Here is a 24,861-nt window from a genome sequence, read left to right on the forward strand (position 1 = left end):
GAGGGGAAATGCACTGCTCTGAACTGTGACAGCAATGTCATCATATTTTTGTATCTCTCTGGCTGGGCTCTGTAGAGGCTGGAATAACCACACTCAAAGATGATAAATGAAAATGTCTTAATTGGCATAGTTGCAACATGCAGCTCCTAGGAAGCCAGGTGGGCAGGGCCGGTGCAACCATTTAGACGGACTAGGCGGATGCCTAGGGCGCCGAGATTTGGGGGTGCCAAAAAGCACCCCCCAATTTTTTTTTAAATGGTTGAGCAGCCCTGCTGCTAGGACAGAGAGGGACTCTGGGCTGCTGGCAGGAGCCGGCAGCCCAGGGTGTCCCCTGGGTCAGGGCGCCGCTGCTGCAGCCGGCAGCCCAGGAGCCCCCTGGGTCAGGGCGCCGCTGCCGCCACCGGCAGCCCAGGGTGTCCCCTGGGCCAGGGAAACCCCGGGCTGCCGGCTGCCGCGGAGGCGCTCTGACCCTGGGTCAGGGCGCCGCCGCAGCAGCCGGCAGCCCAGGGTGTCCCCTGGGTCAGGGCGCCGCCTGAGGGGGCGGCAGGCAGCTCCTGTGGAGCTGCCGCAATGGTGCCTGCGGGCGGTCCGCTGGTCCGCGGCTTGGATGGAGCTGCCGCAGTCGTGCCTGCGGACGGTTGGCTGCTCGCGCAGCTCCGGTGGACCGCCCGCAGGCACACCAGACCCTCTGCAGGCACCACTGTGGCAGCTCCGCCGGAGCCGCGGGACCAGCGCGTGGGGCGGCGAAATTGCCCTCCGCCTAGAGCGCTCAAAACCCTAGCGCCAGTCCTGCAGGTGGGCAGTCTCACTGACATTATTCCCAGTGCTATACATATTTTTTATCTGCCCGACACAAACGCAGATCTTCCTACCTGATCTCTGTAACACACACTACAGAATCACATGCCACACCATATGAAACACGTTTCTCTTAGGCCTTCATTCTTCTCCCATTGACTTGAATGGCACAGGATCAAACCCATAAACAGGAGTTTTTATGTGAATGGCCAAGCGAAGCTATTTCCTAGAAGTGATTCAACTCTCACTGGAGCAGCATCTTTGTGAGTTTCCATAACAGCAGTGTTCATCCATTCTCCTGTGTTCCCAGTTCCCACTCCCCAGGGTAATGATGTGACTGCACTACCATGAGTCAGGGGTGCATGGTACTTTACTACCAGCCACTATGAACAGGGGTGACAGAATCAGGCCTCATGTTAATAGAAAGATGTTCATATAAGACTGCATTAAGTACAAAGGGGAAATGAACATGGTCCTGTTTGCCACATTGCAAAACTACCACAAACCTGATTATCTGTCTCTGCCTAAACAAGGTCCAGGATTGGAATGGCAGAGATGTTGCGGTCAGGAGGGGAAAATGGCAATACTGTGTGGGGAAGTCTGCACCGCATCTGCCTTCATTAGACAAGACTCAAGCCAGCTGCAATTAGTCCCTCACATTAATAAGCAATGAGTTTGAGTTTGGGATTTTCAAAGGAGACCTTGGGAGTTAGAGGCCCAAATCTCATTGAAATGGGTCCTGGGTATCTAATTCCCTTAGGCTCCTCTGACAATCCCAGCCTAAATTCATCCCCATGGTTACAAGCACCCGATATGATGCAAAGGAGAATTGTGAAAATAGCAAAGTATTTGCATCATGGTCCCCAAGATCAAGCCTGCCCATTCTGCCTCATATTCACATATGCCTATCAGTGAACTGACTACATACATATAGTCATAGAAGATCTTGCCCATGTTTCATATGAAAATAGCTTTGTTTTCATTTAGTGTCATATAACTCAGGCTGCTTCATATGAACATCCTGCAAGTTTCCTTGCTTCAGATGTCAGACCATGTCAACATATTGGTCTCTTTCACTTAGGGTTTCTTTGGAAACAGAAGTAAACAATTTAGGGCCAAATTCTTAGCTGGTATAAACCAGTGTAACTCCATGACTATTGTGGAGCTACACCAGCTTAGATCAGATGTTGATGTGGCCGTTAGGCTTGTTGGTAATGTGCATTTATTCTAAAGAAAGCCTTCAAAATAGCTAACATCATAATTTATTTAAAGCCTTTTCTTACAAGTTTGCAATTAGTGTACAGAATGCCACATGAAATCAATGGGAATTTTTCATGTGGAAACACTGTTGCTTTAGTATCTACATGTGGAATGCATCTGTTTGTTCTAAAATAATTTAAACTAGAAGACAAGCATGGAGGATAAGCTAATAGTCAAACATGGAGGATTGTGTTTCCTTTCTGGACTCTCTCCCCTTTTGAAAAACTGCCTGGAAAAGATAAAGGATACATTTGCTGTACAGGGTTTTAGACACAGGGGTCCCAATGACTTTAATGAGCATTGCTCCAGCACTCTGACAAACATATACACTATTATCTTTTTATACTCACCTCCACAATGTGTGAAGCCATAGAGAGTGTATCCTTTGTTACAACTACACTCAAAAGAGCCTGGATGATTGATGCACGTATGGTCACATGTTCTTTCAAAAGAACATTCATCAATGTCTGTAATTTTTAAAAGGATATGTTAGTGTCTCTTGGCTTGTCAAGGAAGCATTTATGAGCTAGCAAAGTTGGATATAGAAACACACGGCTTTATATGACCTAAGCAAATTCTTTTAAGGCCATTAGTCTGTAACATATTGAAGTAACAACTTTTAAGAGAGCAGTTAGTTTGCCAAGTAAGACATTTCTTGGCAAATGAATAAACTGAGGTTATATTTTTAATAGTAATGTTTAAAAAAAATTGCTGCAAAGTTCTCTTCAGTGCAAAAGACCGTAGGCAGAAAAAAAATACTGCTTTGAGGGAAGGCAACACAAAGTCAGCAGGAAAAATATTTTCAAAGTAACTTTCCATTTCCTTCTGTCTTTTTACAAAACTGGGAAGCCAAATTTTTACCTCAACTGTGCATGTGCACAGTGGCGGCTCCAGGCACCAGCGCTTCAAGTGCGTGCCTGGGGCAGCAAGCTGTGGGGGGCACCCTGCAAGTCCCAGCAAGGGCAGCTGTCAGCCAGCCTTCGGTGGCATGGATTTGGCGGCAATTCAGCAGCTGGTATGCTGAAGCAGCAGGACCGGCGGACCTCCCGCAGGCATGCTGCCGAATCCGCGGGACCGGGGACCTCCCGCAGGCAAGCTGCTGAAGGCTGCCTGACTGCCCTGTTTGGGGCAGCAAAAAAGCTAGAGCCGCCCCTGCATGTGCAGTGCTTGTTTTAGATCTGTGCTAGGCCTGTCACCTACCGACTGAAATACTTCTCCTGAAGGTGAAAGAAGGAGAGGAAGCTTTGGGAATTCGTGCAGGTGAAAGGCGTCAGGCTGTTACTCCTAGAAACCCAAATGCTCTCCTTGGCTATACAGAGCATGGGCTTCTGCAGAAGCTTCCTCCACCCAGCACGAGCAAAGTGCCTCAGTGCAGTTCTGGAGGGACCACCATCAGAGTCTATTCTTCTCTTTGTGCAACACCACTGGATACAGTTACCAGTAGGCCACAGATTCATCACACTGCATATCTTGGGCTTAAGGCTTATATGCCTTAAGCCTTTGTGTTTAATGCTGGCTAGAATGTCTTTGCTTCATCCACCTGAATTTTTCCTGGGCATTTTAATCATTTTGTATATCGTACACTTACACTGAATTTGCTTTTTTAGATAATGGCCCAATTCTGCTCCCACTGAAGTCAATGGCAAAGCTCCCATGGATTCCACAGGCAGCAGGATCAGAGGCCCTAAATGTTTATTATATTATCCTCAAAATAACTCTATGCTGCTATAACAAAATATTAAACATGATGAGGGTTATCCTGTTCCCATAGAAGTGTGTGGCAAAACTCCCATTGACATAAATGGGAACAGAATTGGAGTCTTACACCACATTTGCTCTTTAAGGGATCAGGACCAAATCAAGCTACATCAAGTTTACAAGATTCTAGAAGTGACAGAAAAAAACAGACAAAAGGAGATATAAATCCTTAAAATAGACATTCAATGAACAACTTCCATCAGAAATCTTGGAAATCCTACATTTCTCTGGCAAGTATGCACTGCATAAATATTTGTCCTGTTAAGTCTGATCTAAAGAAAGATTAAAAATAGCCACACTGGAGTGAAGTTTCTTTGCTGATAATTCCATTTTCTGCCATTCTCTATTATTTTCAGATAACCATTCAGTGTACAGTGAACACTCTTTCAAACAAATCTCCCACTCCGATACCGTGCCAAAGGCTTTGATTTTTAACAGCAACTTTAGAAAGAAGAAATCATGGAAATCATTCTGGAGTCTACCAGCACCTCATTACTTCAGTAGGTATCCAACCCAATTTTATTTATTTTACCTTTTTTGCCTCCCCATGCACATACCTTGACAAGACTTCTCATCTGTCAATAATTTAAATCCTTTTTTGCAGCCGCAATCAAAACTGCCAACAGTGTTTTTACAAAAATGATCACAGCCTCCATTGCTGGCCTGGCATTCATCAATATCTGTAACAGAAAAGTGATTAGCAAATAAAAGGAAGATGTTTGGTGTCCTTTCGTTGGTAGATACCAAAGACATACATGTTCTATGGATGAAACGGCTCGACTTGACTGGAAAGTTCTCTGCAGGGAGAGTCCTAAACAAGATTCAATAACTAAATCACCTCGAACTTTGGGAAAATTCAGATTCAGAAATTATCTTTGCAGTTCAGCCTCATTTCTATATTATTTCCTTTCATCTATCAAATTCACTTTTGCTTGAGCACACACATACAGGGGGCTTCTTCTTATCTCATCAGATTAGAGAAGATAAAGTCATTTGTCCTTCAGGAAAGACTTTAGAGCCTTAAACTAAGCTTTTCTCTTTAAAGTCTTAACTTTGTAAAAATTCTCTCTCTTTCTCCTTGCCAAAGCATTTCAGAAATTACAGACAGAAGAGACCTATAGGGTCACCTTACCCTTCCCACACCAATGTCAGATTGTTGAGTTCTTTGTCTAATCCTAAATAAGCCAAACAAAAGGGACTCCATCACTTTCCTTGACACAAGTCTAACAGACCTCACTCTTGGGAATTTTATTCTAATGTGCGACCTACATTCTCCTTTGCTCGTTTTCAACATGTTATTCCTTGTTATATCTGCTTGGCACAGCATAAATAATTCCACACCCATCTTCACGTTTAGACCCTTCAAATGCTTGTTATAATATCAGGCTGACGGTCTGCTCCTCCATGGGGATATACACCTGTAATAGCCTGCATGCATGCCTTGGCACGTGGACTAGCAGGCTACATTTACCTCCATTGTACCACCAGTGGATTGCTACCTCCTGGTTAGAACAAGAGGCCATACTGGAGATCAGAAGGGCATCAATGGCAAAGCAGAGATACTTTGCACTCATATGCTCCATATTCAGGACTGGTGCAACAGGGACCATGTGAAAGGAGATTGTACATCATTCCCTGCCTCAATGCTTCCCTAGTGCTCTCCAATGCCCAGATAGATACACATTGGCTTTTTCTCAGGAATGCTACAACTAGTTTCCCTTTGAGATTAGTGTACTTGCAACTAGGTGTTTATACAGGTATGTTTCCAAAAGTGCAAAATCTACCTTTACATGTCTTCCCATCAAACTGGAGTGTAAATCCGATGGGACAGCTGCAGTGAACTCCAGTCGAGGTGTCTTTGCAAGTGCGGTCGCAGCCACCATTATTTACAGCGCATGTTTCTAACACAGAAAAAATAAAGCTAATATGTGTACAGAAATGTTGTAAGGGAAATAAGGTAGCATATGGTGCTAGTAGTGGCCCACTCCATTTCTATTCAGCTATATTGTATATTTAGAAAGGGAAGAAAATATCTACATTCCTTGTGTCTTTTCCTGTCTGTCTAATTTATGTACGTACCAGTTTTAGCATGACATCTGGCTGGGGATAGGCAACCACCATCCCTCCTCAAGCCACTTCCAACTTTCTGTCAGGCTTCCTCAAGGCTCTGTCCTTCATTTTTCCCTGTACATCTTATCTCTGGGAAATTTCATTCATAAACACAGATAGCACAGAGATGTAGCTTAATTTCTCTGCTTCAAACCTGTCTCCTTCTGCCCCCATTAAAATCTTGGCCTGTCTCTCCAACATCTCCTCATGGATCCCATCAGCTCAAATCAACATGGCTGATAAAGAATTCCTATTCCTGCTCCCCAAAGCTCTCTCTTCTGCCTTCTTTCTCAATCCCTGTAGAGAACACCACCATCCTGCCTGTCAGTCTGGCCCATAACCTGAGTGTCATCTTTGACTCTGCTTTACTTCCACAAATCTAGGTGTCAGCAACCAGGGCCTGCAGCAGAGCCAGTCTCCCAATAAAATGACCACAGCTGGCCTGTAATAGGCTGCCCAATTGGCTATGTGGCCTGACTGATTGGAAGAGTCAGTAGACTGACTTTTAAGACCAGCAGCAGATCAGTGGCTGCTCAGTGGTCGCAATAGTTCCTGTACCTGCTGGTTCGCAGCCCTGCTCCTGCCTCACCTCACTCCAGGTAACTAAGTTATGACCCTCGGATCTAATTCCTAACCCGAGTTGAGCTCTGACTGTTGGCTCTGGCACCTGGGAGCTGAAGAACATCTGCAGTCTGCCACAGAACCCCATAATACCATGCAGACCAAGACCATCAGGCTGCCCACAATCTGGCCATAGATGACAAAGTGTGGCTCTTGACCAGAAACGTAAATCGAGTAAACCAAGCCCCTTCAAGACTATAAAATGGGTGAAGCCAGTGGCCTTCGGATTATAGATGCCCAAGTCCTTGAAGATCCATCCTGTCTTTCAGATCTCACTTTTAAAGCCCTATATCGAGAAACCATACCCAAAGCATTTCAATCCAGCACCCATAAAAGCCCGCAGACAGGAAAGTACTTGGCTCACTGGATCCTTGATTCTCAGCGAGTGAGAGGAAAGCCCCAGCACTTGGTGGACTGGGAAGGGTATGCTCCGGACAAGCAGTCTTGGGAAGCAACAAAGAACAGCCATGCCCTGGACCTATTATGAGAGTTCCATCGGAAGTATGGAGAAACCAGGCCCCAAGGCCCTGTGAGGCACCTGCAAGGAGGGAGCACTGTCAGGCATCAAGGCTTGCAACACAGTCAGTCTGGAGGCAGGACCTGCAGCAGAGCCAGTTCCTGAGCAGCCTTGCCTCTCTCCAGGTAACTCAGTTCTGATCTCTAACCTCTGACTTTGGATTTGCCTTTTGGCTCTGGCACCTGCTTCTGGCACCTGGGCTCCAACTCCTGGCTCCAGCTCTCACCCTGGGCTCCAATTCCTGGCTACTGACTCCTGTTCTAACCACTAGGAGTGACTACTTCTCTGACCATTAGACCTACTCCAACCACTAAGCACAACCCCCTACGTCCCAGTCAAAGACATCAGGCTATGTTTAATCCTGCCAATTCTTCCTGAAGAACATCTCTAAGATATGGACTTTCCTATCTATTCACACAGCTAAAACTCTCTTCCAAGCTCTCATTATCTCATGTCTCAATTATTGAAACATCCTTCCTCTGGCCATGACAAATGCAATCTTGCCCTGCTTACATCCATTCAAAATGCTGCTACGACGATAATCTTCCTAACTCATTGCTTTTACCACATTGGGATAGCTCAGTGGTTTGAGCATTGGCCTGCTAAACCCAGGGTTGTGAGCTCAATCCTTGAGAGGGCCACTTAGGGATCTGGGGCAAAAATCAGTACTTGATCCTGCTAGTGAAGGCAGGGGACTGGACTCGATGACCTTTCAAGGTCCCTTCCAGCTCTAGGAGATTGGTGTATCTCCAATTATTAAAACATCATTCCCTCATCTCTGTTATATCAAACATAAGCTGTTTGTTTTCACTTTCAAGGCCCATCACAGCCTGTTCCCACTCTACTCCTCATCTCTCATTCAGCATGAGAAAGTCGATTCCTGCCTCCATCGCCCCCTTGAATTTTCAAACAAGCACCTTTTTGCTTTCCCCCATGCTACCCTTTCAGTTGGGAGGAGCTTCTCATAAACATCTACAACGCTACCTGATCATCAACCTTCAAAACCCTCCTCCTTTGCTGTGATGCCTACAGACAAAAACCAAAAAAAAACCACATGACAACAGTTATGCTGAAACTATTGCTAATCATACTGGCCATATTATCGCATTGTTTCCTTGTATTCCACCATTGGTTTGTCTCTAACAATCTATTGCCTCTTGTCTGACACTTACATTGTAATTTCTCGGGCCAGGGAACATCTTTTTGTTCTGGGTTTGTAGCACACATCACAATGGGGTTCGCTCCTAGGTGCTCCGGTAATATAAACAATAATAATAATCTCAGTAGCACAGAACAGTGGAGACTGCCCTTCTCCTCTGCTAGACAGCTCCACAGCATAGGTGTGGGGAATGAACTTCACTCATCTCCCACTGATCTTAACGGGACTGTTGGGAGCTCAATACTTTTAAAAATCAGGCTGCTTATTTAGGTGCCTAAATATGGATTTTGGAGCCTAACTTTAGTCTCCGATTTTTGAAAGCTTTTGCCTCTGCCTCCACCGCTTTCATGAGACTGCCAGCAGGAACAGGAAATGATCAGTGCCAGCTGCAGAGATGTTTTTGTAACACAGATATCTGTTCACTCGGAACTGCACTGAGATCACAGGGACTTGTTCCACGGTCCCCTGGATACACCTTTGGATTAAATAGAACACAACTAAATTTAGTACATACTGAAACATTTCAGGAGAGAGACGATGTGTGGCACTTCCCTAGAAGAGGAAAAAAAGTGAAGCATTGGAAATTTCTTTTTGTACTGTGGGAATTTGCCACCCTCTCCAACTCCCTATCAGCTACAAAATCAAGGGTCAACTCCAACTCCAAACAAGCCTGTCCTTACAGTCCATTTAACCCTTCAGTGCAAAGAGACACACACAGGGAGAATAGTGCACCTTATTGTTAAAGGGACAAAACAAGTTTAGAGGATACTGCACCTGATTCTCATTTTCCATACACCGGAGTTATACTGTTGTAACTATCTACCTCAGGGAACCAGTTAAAAAACTGGTGGTCCAGTGACCTACCTTCAACATGGTTAAAGACTGTAATATAGATAGGACCTAACCATGCTCCCATTGCTGAATTAAAATCTTGGACAGTTGCAGATTTTAACCCATATACAGAGATAGAGCTAGGTCCTGTCCATATTACAATTTTACTCTATGGTGACTGAGTCCCCTAACTTAGCTAGATCTGTAAGGTCAGGGAGCCTGAGTAAAGAAGAATAATAATTATATGAAAGTGGTTAACATTCTGGGAAGCATCTAAAGAGACTAGAACCCTGCTTTCCACCAGGAGCTGGATGTTCACAGTGCATGTCTCAGAGATAGGAAGGACAGTCTCGTTGAAGCACTGGACTAGGACTCACGAAACCCAGGGTCAGTCTCCAAACTTGCAGTGGGACTTTGGGCCAGTCCCTTAAATCCCTCTGTGCCAATCAAAACGGCCAGTACCAAAAAGTTTAAAGGTTTTGAATTTAATCTGACTCTAAAAGAAATCATCTGGCTAGGTGTTTGAGTTTTATATTCAAGCTCTGAACAGAATAGTCAGACTGGGGAACTCAGTAGTTTTTTTGTTTGTTTGTTTGTTTGTTTTTAAAAGGTGGGGAAGGGGCCCCGACCACTGTAGATGGTAGCGGAGGTGGCAGTCTGGGGAGATGATGGAGCAGCAGGCGGGGGGGCCGCCGCCACCTGGGCATATGCCCTGGGGGCTGGGAGAGGGGCACCCGCAGAGCTGGTGGAGGGAACAGCGGGGAGGGGCACCGTGGCCAGTGGTGGGGCCACGGCTGTGGTGGCAGGCTCTGCCATGGAGGGCTTAGTCTTTACAGGGTAGGTAGAGAGCAGGTTTCTTGGCTCTGGTTCAGCTCATACTTCTATGCATCCTGAATACTATACATGATTACTTATATACTGTAGGGACATAGCCTTTCCTTAGAGGTGAGTGAGCATCCATGTTCGATGACAGCTATCCAAGACAGTAAGGGTTCACCATGCAAGACTACTTAAGAAACCCCACAGCAAAACAAGATAGGCACTTTTACCCATGATCAGCCGTCGCTTTACTCTTTTGTCCACATCCGCTCCTGCTGTGGCATTGCTCTCAGAGATCTCAGCTACAAACTCCTCTCTTTCTGTAAGGCAAGTACATGGGGGGAAAAAATCAGTGAGTGGTGATGCGACTGTTGGTATCTAATGTAGTAGCCAACTATCTTGTATGACACTCCTTTTGAAATCCAATTCTAAGACAAAGCTAAACTCTACAATTAGTTGAATCAAATATCGTAAGCAGAAACAGTCAGAAATAAACACTTAAAAACAAAAACATTAAAACTCCTCAATTAAAAATGTGATAGCTTTTCTTGTTGTTTTGTTTTAAATTGCTTTTCAAAGACCCAGAAACCTTAAAAAACATTGTAGGTGTGGTGAACAGAACAACAAAAGGGTTAATCAGAAATAAGATGCTACAAACCAGTGTCCTGACATCCTGATCACCCATTGGAACAGCTGGCTCCAGGCATCAGCTAAGGAAGCAGGTGCTTGGGGCGGCCAATACAAAGGGGCGGCACTCCGTCCGCTATTGGGGCGGTCCGCGAGAATTCAGTGGTGGGTCCTTCAGTCTCTCTCTTCCTCTTTGAGCTGCCACTGAAGTGCCACCGAAGAGGAAGAGAGGGAGGGAAGGACCCACTGCCGAACTGTCGCCGAAGAATGGAGCGGTGTGATTGAGCTGCCGCCAAAGTGCCGTCAATCAGCTTTTTTTTCCCCCACCTTTGGACGGCAGAAACCCTGGAGCCAGCCCTGCCCATTGGCTAATGAAAGAGATGGCTGACTATGGCTAGGTTTTTGTTTTTAATCAATGGTCAGAGACTGGTCATCAAAGCATGTGTTCATCCACCAAGCACATCTTTACGTAAGAATGGGTGCCTTTCAAACAGATATCTTTTAGTTCAATCGGATGTTATGGGTTTGATGCAGGAATTGCTTGTTGAAATTCCTGTGTTATACAGGAAGTCAGACTAGTCCCTTCTGGACTCTATGAATCTATGAAAACTTAAGAAAATGGAAAGTAATTGTCCCCTGGTTAACAATATGTGCAATGCTTCACAGGTACCAGAACAAAATATACTTAAAAACAGATTTTTTTTTCTTAAACATTCTGGGCCACTTCTTCTGTGCTTCTCACACAGTCAGAAAGCAGCCTGTAAGGAGCAGATGGAGAGTTCACTGACATAGGGGAACCTCCATGGGATGTAAAGTCAACACAATCAGCTCTACACTACCTCTTTCTGGCCTTTCCTAGCACTCTGGTGCTCCCCAGAGAGTGGAATGCTCCATAAGAGATTTCCTGCAGGCATCACTTAAACCAGCCCTAAAGTTTCTCTAAGTTATGGCAGGGGCCAAACTGGATCCAAATTCGGGGGGATGGTGGGGGGTGGGGCAGAAATGTGACCTAGAACCACTTTTCCTTGACATTCAGGTCTTGCATCAAGTATAGGTTGGCCAGACCCATGGATCCGGCCTATGCTTGTCGTTTTGACCTCTATGCAATTTTTCATCAATAGAACTGGAACGTATTACTCCTGCAGAAATGGTAACATTTTCAAACTCATTTACATGTCAGTCATCAACAGAAAAGAATTCATTCACTGCTTACTGACCAAGGCAGGTTTTCCCATCCAAGTGTACTGTGTACTTTGGGTGACATCCACAAATGGGCCCATTATCGGCATCCTCACATGTATGCTGACACCCACCATTCCCATGATTGCACGTCACTGGAAAGAAAACACACAGCAGAGCCTCAAATTTCCAGATGCCTGCACAGGGCTGAATTTACCCTTCTTGTGTGTGAATGTTAACATGACTCCCATACTACAGCTTTCAATACTAATTGATGGATTTGTACAATGACATTTTGAAAACCCACTGATTTAATTTGATATTTTACTTCATCAAAAAAGTGCAGTCTAAATAACATGTCATCCTAGCACATCCATAGATACAATTGCCCAAATTAGTGATCAGCTGCAGAAATAATAGAATTTTATTTGTTCCCTTTACGGATCAGTATGAATTTGTTGCGTACAAATGCAGTCCATCTTGTTCCTGGCCAGTTCAAATCCAGGTCTGCATTCACATGCCACTCCTCCTTTCGGTGCTTCTCTGCAGATATGGGCACAGCCATGGTCTTTATTCATGCAGCTCATGCCATCTGCAAAACAATACAAATGTCATAGATCATCGATATCCTCAGTGTCTTCAGATGCAGGTAACAGCTCAAATACAAACATTATCCCAACTGCAAGTAAACAGCAGACAACTTGTACCTCTTGAAAGAATCTCCTGTATCTGAACAAAAGGGAAAAAAAGTATCAGCTGATACACAAGAAATAAAAAGAACCTGATACTACTAAAGGCTAAGCAAATGGCCTGCAAGGTGATTTCCCTGCCCCTAATCCATTGTCTGTTTGTGTCTTAAGGTCTCTGGGCAGGAACCTTCTGTCTCTGTGGTTGTACAGCACCCAGTACAATGAGACCCCCACCCTCATTTAGGCCTTTGGGTGCTATCATAATATAAATGTTTATTAGTAATAATAACTCCTCCTCTTCCTCCCACATATTTTAATAGGAATTGAGAGCTGCTCCGTACCTTGCAAGATCAGGCACTAAGGCTGTTCATTTCCCCTTTACTCTTCTCACAAAATAGCAAAATGAGATGTTGTGAGGCAAAGGAATGTCAAAATTTATTCAGATAAATACAAAATTCAAATGCTTCTCACATCTTTTCAAATTACTGGCCTTGAGCCATAGATTCACAGAGCTACATTTCCATTGGTGGTTAGCAACGGACCCAAGCAGTCACACATACTTGTACCCATGGGCAGCAAAGAATTTTCTGTTTTGGGAGCATCTTAACCTTTTCTGATATCTACTGGCCTCTTTCTAATCTCAACCAGTACATTTTAACACCTCTGGGAAGTCAGCATGATGTTTTATATATAACTGCACCTCTGTGCTGTGTCTCACCAGCTGAATAGAATGTAGTACAAGCAAATGCAGTCTGGATCCCAATGAATAGAGTAATGTGACATTAGTTGACTTTTTCTTTCCTTTGGTGTACCTCATAAAAACATCTTGCTGTTTTGTTTCTGACAGTTATGAGCTGTTCACACTCTAGCACTTAATCTGCAGGCTGCTGTGGTGACTCATGTGGCCTCTGCCAGAAAGAGGCCACAGTCAATTAAACAATAAGAAAACTTTCCCTGCATTATAAAACCTTTTGCCTCTGTCCAGGGTTTCAGTTAAATCCATGCCCCAGCCATTGGCAAGACTTTACCCTACCTCCCAGCATTAAAGGAGCCAAAGTTTATTTTAACTCTATGTGCCACAAAGGTTCCATTGTATCCCACAGACATTCTGATGTAAAGGTTCGTCCTCTTACTGGGATTTCTTAACCACTAAAGTCCAGCAGTAAAAACACACTACCGCTCTGTTCTTTTGTTTTCCATTCCTTTAGAATTACTTACAAAAATAAGGTCTCTTAAAAGATTATGGGTAGATCCTCTGGTCTGGCTGAGCTGTGCTTGCCACGATCTGAGAAGGGAGCCACTCAGGTAGCTCTAAACAGCCGGAGGATCTGAGAACTCTCGGGGAGCCTCCTTGTGGGAATTTAGGCCAGGTTTACGCTCGCTTTACTCTGGGGTTGGGACTTTAATCTTATTAGTTTTCTAAGGGCCAAATGCTGTGCACAAGGCAGAGTCACTGGGTCCTGAACGGCCCATTGAACCTTCCTCCATAGCTGGTGCTGCAGTCCATGTACTCAACACTGCAACTGAGCCAATACAATAAAGTAGCTCCCACAGCTACTGCAGCACCATCCGGGCAATAGTGGGGTTGAGAGGTGCAAGGGGATTCACCAGGGTCCTTATCCCAAGGATTTTACAATATAAAAAGGAGTTTACCACCCAAGCAACAGTGTGCTATTACCATCTCTTCTTCTAGTATTACCGAGGTATTCTCAAGAAGGCAACAATATAGCAAAGAGACAGAATGGTTGGTAAATCCAAACTCTCCTTGAGAAGTCTGAATGTTAGGGAAGAGGACAGTGCATGGGTTAGAGCATTTCCTTGGGACTTGGGAGACCTGGGTTCAATTTTCCTGTTCTACTTCCTGTGTAATCTTTGTCAGTTCTCTCCAGGTCTCAGTTCCACAGCTGTAAAATGGAGATAATAGCACTGTCCTACCTCAGGGGGTGTTGTGAGGCCTGGTCTACGCTGGGGTGGGGGGCAAGCTAAGTCGGTCTAAGTTATGCAACTTCAGCTATGAAAATAGTGTACCTGAAGTTAACATACTTAGAGCTACTTATCGCAGTGTATTCACTGTGGTAGGTTGACTGCTGATGCTCCACCATTGACTCCGCCTATGCTTCTCATTCTGGTGGAGTACCAGAGTCGACGGGAGAGCGCTCAGCGGTCGATTTATCGCGCCTTCACTAGACGTGATAAATAGGCCTCCGCTGGATCACTCACTCCGGAGGTACGTGTAGACATGCCCTAAGAATAACGACATTAAAGCTTGTGAGGGGCTCAGACACTATGGTAATGGACACTTTTTAAGTACCTAATATAGACAGAAATGTGACTTTTACAGAAATATCGTAACATTGCAAAAGTTCTAGCATGATATAATATATACAAAACACGCACACACACACACACACACAACTCTTGCAACAGCACAACTTTTGGCTGGCTTTTGGCTGGAATGTGATTGCAAAACAAAACACAAATTTCCATATTACAGAAATACTGGGGTTTAAACTATGAACTCTCATATGGCTTAGTAGTGTACAGCAGAATACTCTAGATCCTTACTGAATCTTCCTGTATTGCTAAAATTTGGGAAACACCAAAGACTGATTGCTACTCCAATGGAAAACAGACTGTGCATCCCAAGGAGAGTGTGCTTTACAATAATCTACACTAAGGTAGTGGGGTTTTTTTGTTTGTTTATTTGTTTAAGGAAAGGAGTTGCACTACCATTCATTTCTGTTTTCTTCTTAGATAATATAAGCACTTCAAGAGGACTCTGGTCAGTTTATTTAGGCTTGCTGGCTAATCCTATTGAGGGCCTAATCCTGCGCCCACTGAAATAACTCCCATTAACTTCAGTGGAAGCAGAATTGTGCCCATAATTTAAAAAAAAAAAAAAAAATCAGAGACAAGCCTCATTGTGTAAAAGAAAATAGGTAAAGGTTTCCTTAACCCATGCATTTTCAAAATACCTTCTCTTTGAAGCAATATTATTTAATGAAGAAAAAATATTTGTAATGGGAGCTGGGGTCAACCTTTCATAAACATTCAGTTACATTTTAATCAGGCAATTACTTTGCATATTATATTTTTGACATCTCAGTTTTAGGCTACAATATTCTTCCTCTATTAAGAAAGCTTTAAGTAACAAAGGAATGGATGCTACATTGCTTAGATTATTCTCCTCTATTGGCTTTTTGATTCCTTTCCCACAGTGAGAATTCTGTAGAAGCCTAACAAGACAATGATGCCTCAAATCCAACAGAATATACAAAAGACCCCAAAGATCCCCACATGAAAGCTATCATCCACTATTATGGTGTCAATCAAGGATCTGCGCAGCACATAACATCACAAATTAGCCTTATTAACTCTAGTGTTTTTGAGACATTTTTAAGCTTAAACATGCAATACGATCTGTCTGTAAGATAAAAGGTGTTAAGAAAGCATTAAGAGAATTAATGAATTAGTTTCTGTTAGCAAAGTAATTTCTTTGGGTGCATGAATCTCCTGAAGGAGAAACTGTTAAAGCAGGTACTTTGGTAAAGTTCACTGAACTCGAACAAATGGTTTAAATGCTGAATTGGAAATTGCTCAGTTCTGTGCATGTGGAATTCAGTCACTTCTCCACCAAAAGTTAAAATGGACCTTACAAAATGAACTACATTTCAATAACAAAATACCCAGGGTCTGACTCGTTAAATGTGCTTTCTTTGACCAAAAAAAGTTTAAATCTAGTTCACCAAAAAAGGAGATATTTTATGGAGAAGTGCATCCAAATGATTTAACATTTTATTTACTATAAATCGGGGCTATTAGTTTAAAAATCAGTTCCAATGAATATTTTATATTACATAATATATATATTATATAAATGTCAATGTAACTGTACCCGATATGAGAACGAGCAAAGTGATTCAATTCTTATGCAGTCATATCAGTGGAACTGTGTGAGGAATACCTCAGAATGGTATTAGTCCAGCCACATGCACACCCAGTTAGCAAACTCTACTAAGCACTAAGGAAAGGTGCTGTATCAAGGCTGGGTCATATTCATTACCATAATTGCCATTCTGTTGTCAACACTGAAGCTCAGATTCTGGACAGTCTTATGCAGGCGCACAAGGAGGTGTGAGGAAAGGATGTCCCTGCACAAAGTGCGACCAGAATCTTGGTACTGGCCCTGCTTGAGCACAAGCTAGGGGAATGTCAGCACCATTAGCACAGCTAGACATCCCAAGAGTGCTGCGTCCCCTACCACCAACTGGAGAATGGGGCTGGTCCTGTGTATTGTGCATGCTTTACCCTGTTAAAGGGAGCAGCATTTCCCGCTCCCTGAGACGCTCTGGCTGCCTAGGTCTCCACTGGTAAAATGTCTCCAGGAGCTACTAATGGTGCAGTGCCTTTGTACACTAGCCTTCAGGTGGCATGGCTTTAAATCTAACCCTAATGAGCCAAATCCTGCAGCTCTTACTCATGCCCATTGATTTTGGCCCAAAAGAAGTAAATAACCATAGTTTGTGTGACACACTGCAATGGACAGTAATGGATTCCTGAGTGGAGATGGATTATCACTAGAAATGGTAGTAAGAGGACACATCATGGTCACAATGCTTATTTCTGTGGTAAAAACCCCACGTGCATGACATTCCCCTGGAATTTGCTAACTCAATATTATGAAGTAAATTAAACAACAGAGAGAAAAGCCATTGGTAGATAAGTGATTTATTGCTATTACTGATGCAATGTCCTCACAACGCATTTGTTCTGTCACTTACTGCTGAAGAGGAATAAACCCAGGGCATGTAGTCAACGAAAACTTATGATGGTGCACAACTCAGTGGGAGGTTATGAGCTCAGCTGACCTAGACAAGGCTTAAACAGAGCCAGAGAACCATCTGGAGCACCACTCTGCTCTGGATCCACCCCACTACAGTAAGTAACTATCACACCTGACTATTGTCTCTCCTCTAAAAACTCCTGCAATGTCCCAGCAAACAGTCCTGAGCCAGACAATGTGCAGCACAGCAGATGAGGGAGGATGGATTCCAGGAAGCAGATAATCCAAGGCAACCTCACCATGCAAATCTGTAGAAGGAACAGAACAGCCTCTCCTTTGCCTTCTCACTCTATCCACAGGCCAGGCCTCCATATTTCTCCTGCTCCACCTCCACAACCTCCTTACTCAGTTAAGCTACATATACGAACCACATTACCTCAGAATCAGAGAGCCCACAAACATCAACAGATTTATCTTCAGAACACTAGGAAGTAGGGAAGTGCTCTTACAGATACCGACCTGAAGTACAGAGAGATTGAGTGATTTCCCCAAAACTACACAGGAAATCTGTGGCAAAGCAGGGAAATGAACTCAAATCTCCTGCATCTGACTAGTCTTCCTTATTACAGAAGTAGGCTAAGGGAGGTGGGTACAAATGTCAGAGGAGGAAGAAAGAGAAATGGGAGGAGGGCCAGAGAAATAGGGGACAGAGATCAAGTGAAGTTTGGGCACAGAAGAGATTACAAGTATAGAAGAAGAGAGAGGTGAGGTTCCATCCATGGAGAGGTAGTTTAAAAGTTTTTGGGTTTTCAATGAAAAAATGAAATCTGAAATTTTTTTGGTATTCTCAAAGCATTTTAGGTAAAAATATGAGGTTTTTGGTAAAAACATTATTGGTTTCCACAAAAGTGAAAAATTTGACTTGAAAAGAAAATTTCTACTGAAAAGGTATTGGTTTTTCACTTCCAGTTTTTCACTGAAAAAGCAGAAACTGTTAACCAAAATGAAAATTTTCAGAAAAAAAATTACATTTTGGTCAAAAATGCCTTTTTTTGGAAAACATAAATGTTTTGAGAACAAATGTTTGACCAGCTTTAGAGTCATGCAACATGGGGAATCCGTCAACCAAAAATGAGGCAGCAGGTGAAGGGGAAAGAGACAACAAAACAGAGGAGAACAAGAGCAGCAAGGCAATGGATCCTGGCAGAGAATTTCATGAGGAAATGGAAAAGATACAATGAAGAATGAGGGGAAAGGACATGTGACTCCTGCTGGAACAGGACAAATGGGGAAGGCAGAGTTCTTTTCAAGACATACTAAAGAAGAGATGGAGAAAGAGGGAAGAGGCCTCCACCAGGGATCAGGTACAGACATGTGATTAAACAACTGATTTTGCCTTTTGATCCATCAGATAGTATCCAAATATATGTTCATCTCGGTGAGGAAATATAAAGGAAAAAGGACCCTCTCTCCCACAGCAAAGTCATCTCGTTTAAAAGTGTTCCAGGCTCTGATCCTACAATGAACAGCATGAGGGCAGCCTGCAGAGCCCCCCTGAAGACAAGAGTACTCAGAGTATCTCTACACTTAAAATGCTACAGCAGCACAGCTGTGCCGCTGTAGCGCTTCAGTGTGGACACTACTTAGCTGACAGGAGCAGTTCTCCCATTGGTGTAGGTAATCCACCTCCCCAAGAGGCGGTAACTAGGTTAATAGAAGAGCTCCCGCAAGGTAGGAGGGGCCAGAGCCCAGGCTCCAGCCCGAACATCTACACTGCAATTTTATACCCCCACAGTCCAACCCCTGTGAGCCCATCAGCTGACCAGGACCAGTCACAGGTGTCTTGTTGCAGTGTAGATATACCCTCAGGGGCAGACAAACAGTGAACCTCTTCTCTTGTTGAAGAAAACTCTAAATGTTTGTGAAAATGCTTAAGAGTCTGCTATGTGCTCCCACAAGAAGTTTCTGCTCATTGTTTGGAAGGGAAGAACCAGTACCTTCAGAATGGTGAATGCACGTGTGCTGGTTGTCACTCAGGAAGAACCCTGCCTTACAACGACACTCATAGCTCCCCATGGTATTGACACACAGGTGCTGGCAACCACCGTTGTTGAACATACATTCATCTGTATCTGAAAAATAAAGAGACTGGGTTTGTACCTGTACAGCTGCATTTACTGTCACTGCTATAAATCAATGCCTAGAGGTTGATCTCAAAGTGTGCAGATAGTATAGATTAAATAAAAGTTTGTTTTACCAAAGTCCCAATGGGTCTATAGATCAGGGCATTTAAAAAAGATTTTAGTTCTGAGGCAGAGATGGAGGAAGAGAAAATTATCAAAAAACTTTAGGCTCATATTCAAGCAAGACACCAAACCTTCACCCAAACTGGAAGCCAAATGCTAGGTCTTTTCTGAAGCTTGAGAATATCTGATTAATTATCCTCCACCTCCCTATTCCACTTCATTGTCTCTTATTTTGTGGCTGCTTTTGTATTTCCTGTGGCCAAGAACAAAAGCAGAAGTTACTGAAATAGTTTAAGGAATGCTGATCTTGTAATATTTATGGCCTCATCAGAGGCAGGAAGTATGGGGAACCTCAGGAGAAATCTGTTCTTGCAAATATCTATCTAGTTTGGCAGAACCAAGAGAAACGAAGAGTAGAAAAGCTCCAGCTAAGTCCCTGAACATTGAAGTGCTCATCTCAATCTCCAAGCCTTTTGAATTTTGCCCATCACTGATTTAAGCTGTCTGTAGCCTCTTGCTATGGTATAAACCTTACAGGCCTGGGCACCTACAACTCCCACTGAAATCAGTGGGAGTTATGGATGCTCGACACCCAGGAAAACAGGCCATAAAGGTGTCATGGCAAAATTCTGCTCTCATTTGCACCTATGCAACTGCATTTGGTGCACCATGTTTGCTTCCCACTCTGCTCACTGTTACAGTACTAGGGCTAAGATTTTGAAACTAGTATTTAACATTTTTTGCATAAAATAGAGCCTAAAAACAGGAAGAAGCCATTGTGTTCTTACCAACAAGTGAAATCAAACATTGTGATAGATTTAAGTTCCCTTGAAACCAGTGGGGCAACATGAGTACCTAAACCAAGATGGACTTAGCACAGCATCATGATCATAGAAAAGAATAAAGATAAAAATTATGTTCCAAGCGGTCTAGATGTCTCAGTCTTAATAGAAATAGTTAATTTTAGTAGTTCAACAGTGATCTGAATCTAAGGAATCAATATTGAAACAACTACCAAGATTCTCTAGTGCTATAGATTTGAAACTCCAGAAAATGTTTCTGCTTTGTGGACCATGGTGAAATAATGGAATATTGTTTTCTCTCTCCAAAAAGTAATTGTCTATTCAGCTAAAATCCAGGCACACATATCAAGTCTTCAGGAATATGAGTGTGGCTTGATTAACAAAAAAGTGCCATGAACTAAGTAAGTAAACAGTTTATCAGAAAATTAAGCCAAATTTGCTGCATGTCAAAATATCTATTTTAATTTTAAATCATATCTTCAAAGGGGCAGTCAAAGTTAGTAGTCTGTGATTTGAACTTCATTGTTTTAAAGTCCATTTTACCCTTTATATGCTCCCTCCACCCCAAGAACCATTGCATCAATACTGTTGTTCTTTTCAAGACAGCCTAGCAATAATGTGAAACCCTATATTAACACAACAGTGGGCCAGTTTCTGGCCTCAGTTACAGCTGTGTAAATTCAAGGTATCTCCAGTGAAGTTACTGAGATCAGAATATGATCAGATGTATTCGTGTGCTAGATGAGTTCTTCGTATGGAGAGAAAATATACCCCTTTATTGCCTTATTAAAGAGGTCAGGTGCTCACCCAGTTGAGTGTCCTTAATGTGACCCTCATGGAACTCCACTAGTGTGTTTAAATAAGTGTGAGAGGGGATAAAACACTCTTCCTAATATTAAAAAGCATCAATAAATAGTTCAGTTGCTTCTTCCCAGACTACATGGCTATCCAGCTTTGACAGGATAGTGCAACCCTTGGGACATAGTGCCTTCCCCATCCTCTCCCATTTACACACCAACAGACAGAACTTTGTCTATGGGCCAGACCCTCAGCTGATGTAAAGTGATGTAGTTCCAATGAAGTCAAAGCAGCTATGCCAAATTACACCAGGTGAGGATCTTGCCCTAAATATTTAATAGAGGCCTGGTCCCATTACTAAAATACTGCATGCTAATCTGAAATATTTCATCACTCTTGCATAGCTCACAATAGTCTTCAAATTCTGCAATAGGGGGCAAACCCCTTCCCCAACAGGAGTGGAAATCTCCTAAGGTAACATACCCAGTGATGGCCTCACTGCTCAGGCAGTGATGAGCAGCATTTGTAGGGGGTCCATAGGAGTCCACACATTAGTGTGAGGAACACTCACTACACTCCACCAATCATCACCTACGATGTAGCAGCATGCAAGAGCCAGAGGTACCGCCAAACCCGCAGAGCAGAAGGGTGATGCAATGGTTGGGACTTAGGAAAAATTGGACTTCATTCCCTGCTTCACCACAGACTTCCCTGATAACCTTGAGCAAGTCACCTACCTTTCCTGTACTTTGGTTCCCCAACGTAAGATGGAGTCAATAGAACTGCCCTACCTCACACAGGTATTGTGAGGACAAATACATTAGAGATTGTGAGCTGCTCAGGTAGTACAGAAATGTGGCCCATATAAGATACATAAATGGGAGAATGAGGCATAGATACTCCATTACCTGGAGAAAGGATTCCTCTCTCCCAACACCAACACATGGCTGGGCTTGGACCATAAATTAACATTTCCAAAAAAAAACAACAGGAAATGTTCCTGGTATTAAACAGGTCAATTTACTAAAGTTTCCCTAAAGAAACACATTAACAGAATAATGAAGGATGCTTTGCAATTTTTAATCCAAAGAACTCAAAGCACTTAAGAAAAATGTGTCAGTATTATCCCCCATTTTACAGATGGGGAAACTGAGCCACAGAGCAGTCACATAGAGACTGAAATGTCAAAACCTGGAATTCCTTTGTCTAATATGTATCATTCTTGTCTAGACATCTTATCTAACACAGCACTCAGAAATCACAGGCTTTTTACTTTCACAAATTAAAAAGGGATATATTTGCATCAATATTTGCAATGTTAGCAAGCATGTTCCTTACCGAGACAATTATGGCCATTGTGAGCCAACATGAAGCCATCATAACAAGTACAGCGATAATTGCCTGGAATGTTGAAACATTCATGTACGCAGCCTCCATTGAAGTGGTTATCACATTCATCAATGTCTGAGGGATAAAGCAAAAGTCAATCTGATGGATGCTTCCTGGTTTGGCATAGACAGGTCCTGACATGATTGTATAAATGTGAACAGTAATTGCTCTCCTAAGTCATCACTGTCTTGCAAATAGACTATACTTAGCACATTATTTGTTCAATGTTTTTGAAAGATGACAAGATGCATTAGGATTTCCATCCAGTGTTGTAGTATAGTTTTGAGCTTTCTAAAGCTGCTTATTAAAAAAGATGTTAGATTAAAAATCATGGATCTGATTCTCCTCTCTTATATGCTGATGTAAATCAGGATTAAATCCATTGAAGTCAGTGAAGTCACACTGACATAGAATCAATTTGAGGGAAGAATCAAACTACATATTTTTTAAAAATGACAAAATTTCCTTACCTCCATTCATCACAATACTCTCATTATTAGAATGGAAAGAATTTTAACTATCTAATTTACCATTTCAAGTTGTCTGTTCACTTTGCATTTGACTCAGTTTTGATTATTAAAAAGCATGAGTCAATTTAGCTTCTGATTCTCAAGCACTAGCATAAAACTGCAAAGCTTGGGTTGCAAATACTGCAAGGGAATGTTTAAATCCAAATAAACAGCTTTCATTTAAAAAACATTTTCATACGATTCTTTCTATTTAGCATATTTTCTAAAATCTGTTAACACCCAATATAAACATTGGTCCCAAGTTACCTTTGTCTTTTTGATACTTCAAATGAAATGATAAATGACCAACACTTTGTTTCCTCTCTAAATAAAGAAATTGAATATGTAGGACTTGATCTTCCTCATGTTTGTACTAGAAAACAATTTCTAGCATAAAACTCCTTAAGCAAAATAAACTAAGCACACACTAGGAGCTTTGATTTAAAAGACACAAAGAAACCAACAAATGATTTTGTTCCCATTTCAGTCAACAGCAAAACAACATTGGTACATCCAGGACTCAGCTCATATGATGACATTTGCCTCTGCACATCTTCAAAATCCCACTTACACTCTGAGGTAGTACCTATGTCTTCTGCTGCCCATCTGTTTGCACAAGGCAGGATTTTACCGGCGTGGTTAGGGCACTAAGGGAAAGAGATAGGGACAATAACCAAAGCCCTTTACAGTCAGACAAAAGTTTCAAATAGAGCTTTTATACTAAAGATGGGCCAAAGCCACAACATCCAGATAAAAATGTTGAATCCCCCAATGTTCAGTATCTTTAATGCTAGGGTTCTGGTCTGACCCAACGTAAAGAGAAAGAGTTGGTGTTAAATTCAGATCCAGGCTTCAATTCCTAAATCCCCCCCAACGTGAAAGTTTGGCAGGTTGGATCCAGGTTTTTGGTTTCGACCAATCTCTGCCTTTCCCAGACATCTGATGATGCTTGTTACACTATTAATAATACTATGAGAGCTTACACAGTTGTTTTCACCTAAGGATTTCTAAGGGTGAGATTTTCAAAAGCAATGCACTGACTTTGGACCACAACACTCATGCTCCTAAATGATTTAGGTCTGGTCTACATATAGTTTTTGTACCAGTGCACCTATTACGGTGAGGGGTGGGGGTTAGGGGGCTTGTTTTGTGTTCATTTGTTTTGTTTGGTTGGTTGTTTTTTTATCATAACAGTTATACCCGTACAACCCCTGTAAGGGAATAGCCATACCAGTATAAAGCACTTTTATGCTGATACTGTACAATTATGTTTACATTAAGGGGTTGTACCACTTTAACTATACTGGTATAGTATAACTTTAATGTGTAGACACTTCCCGGCCCAAGGTCATACAGTAAATTAGTGGCAAATCCAAGAACAGAACCCAGGTCTCCTGACTCATAGCCACTAGAGCTTCTGCGCTCTAGCCACTAGAGCTTCATCTATGGTAGCAGTTACCCCAAAATATTAAGGTGCAATTTTTCAAACATGGATCCCTAACAAAGGCCCCCTAAATCCACATTTACATATCTAAATCAGTAGCCTGATTTTCCAAGGCATTGACCATCTACAGTGCTCACTGAAGTCTTTGGGAATCAGGACACTTATTAGTACACGCTCAAGTATAGATATAGGTGACTAATTTTAGGTGAAAAATTTGGCCTTAGCCATAGCAAGTGCACTCTGCCAATCTTGTGTCATCTGAGGGGCCCAGGTTGGCTTTTTACATTTTAGGGTCCAAAAGCCCAATCCTAAAACACATTCTGTACTTTCTGAGAGGCACTAAGAACGTCAATGGAAGTTAAGATTTCCCAGCCTCCCAGAAGACTCAGCCCCTAGTGTTTCACTGCCTAACTACGTTTTAAAGAAGCTGCTCATTATAAAAATACCTTAATAACTCAGTAGGTACAGGTGCCCTCTTGGGATGAATTTGTCATGGAGAAAGCGTAGGTGGGTGTGTTCTTT

The 24,861-nt window shown here is 42.7% G+C and overlaps 1 protein-coding gene across 1 annotated transcript in view; it reads right to left on the reverse strand.

Moving 5' to 3' along the window:
- The window catches only part of SCUBE2 (signal peptide, CUB domain and EGF like domain containing 2), a 77,787-nt gene that overhangs the window by 34,901 nt on the left and 18,025 nt on the right, over nucleotides 1-24,861 (reverse strand). The window contains 8 exon segments of the mRNA XM_032796801.1: nucleotides 2,409-2,525; nucleotides 4,374-4,496; nucleotides 5,601-5,717; nucleotides 10,103-10,192; nucleotides 11,717-11,833; nucleotides 12,145-12,270; nucleotides 19,148-19,282; nucleotides 22,336-22,461. Coding sequence (XP_032652692.1) covers nucleotides 2,409-2,525; nucleotides 4,374-4,496; nucleotides 5,601-5,717; nucleotides 10,103-10,192; nucleotides 11,717-11,833; nucleotides 12,145-12,270; nucleotides 19,148-19,282; nucleotides 22,336-22,461 — 951 coding nt within the window.

This window comes from Chelonoidis abingdonii, chromosome 4 (genome assembly GCF_003597395.2).
Source record: "Chelonoidis abingdonii isolate Lonesome George chromosome 4, CheloAbing_2.0, whole genome shotgun sequence".
Classification (NCBI taxonomy): Eukaryota; Metazoa; Chordata; order Testudines; family Testudinidae; genus Chelonoidis; species Chelonoidis abingdonii.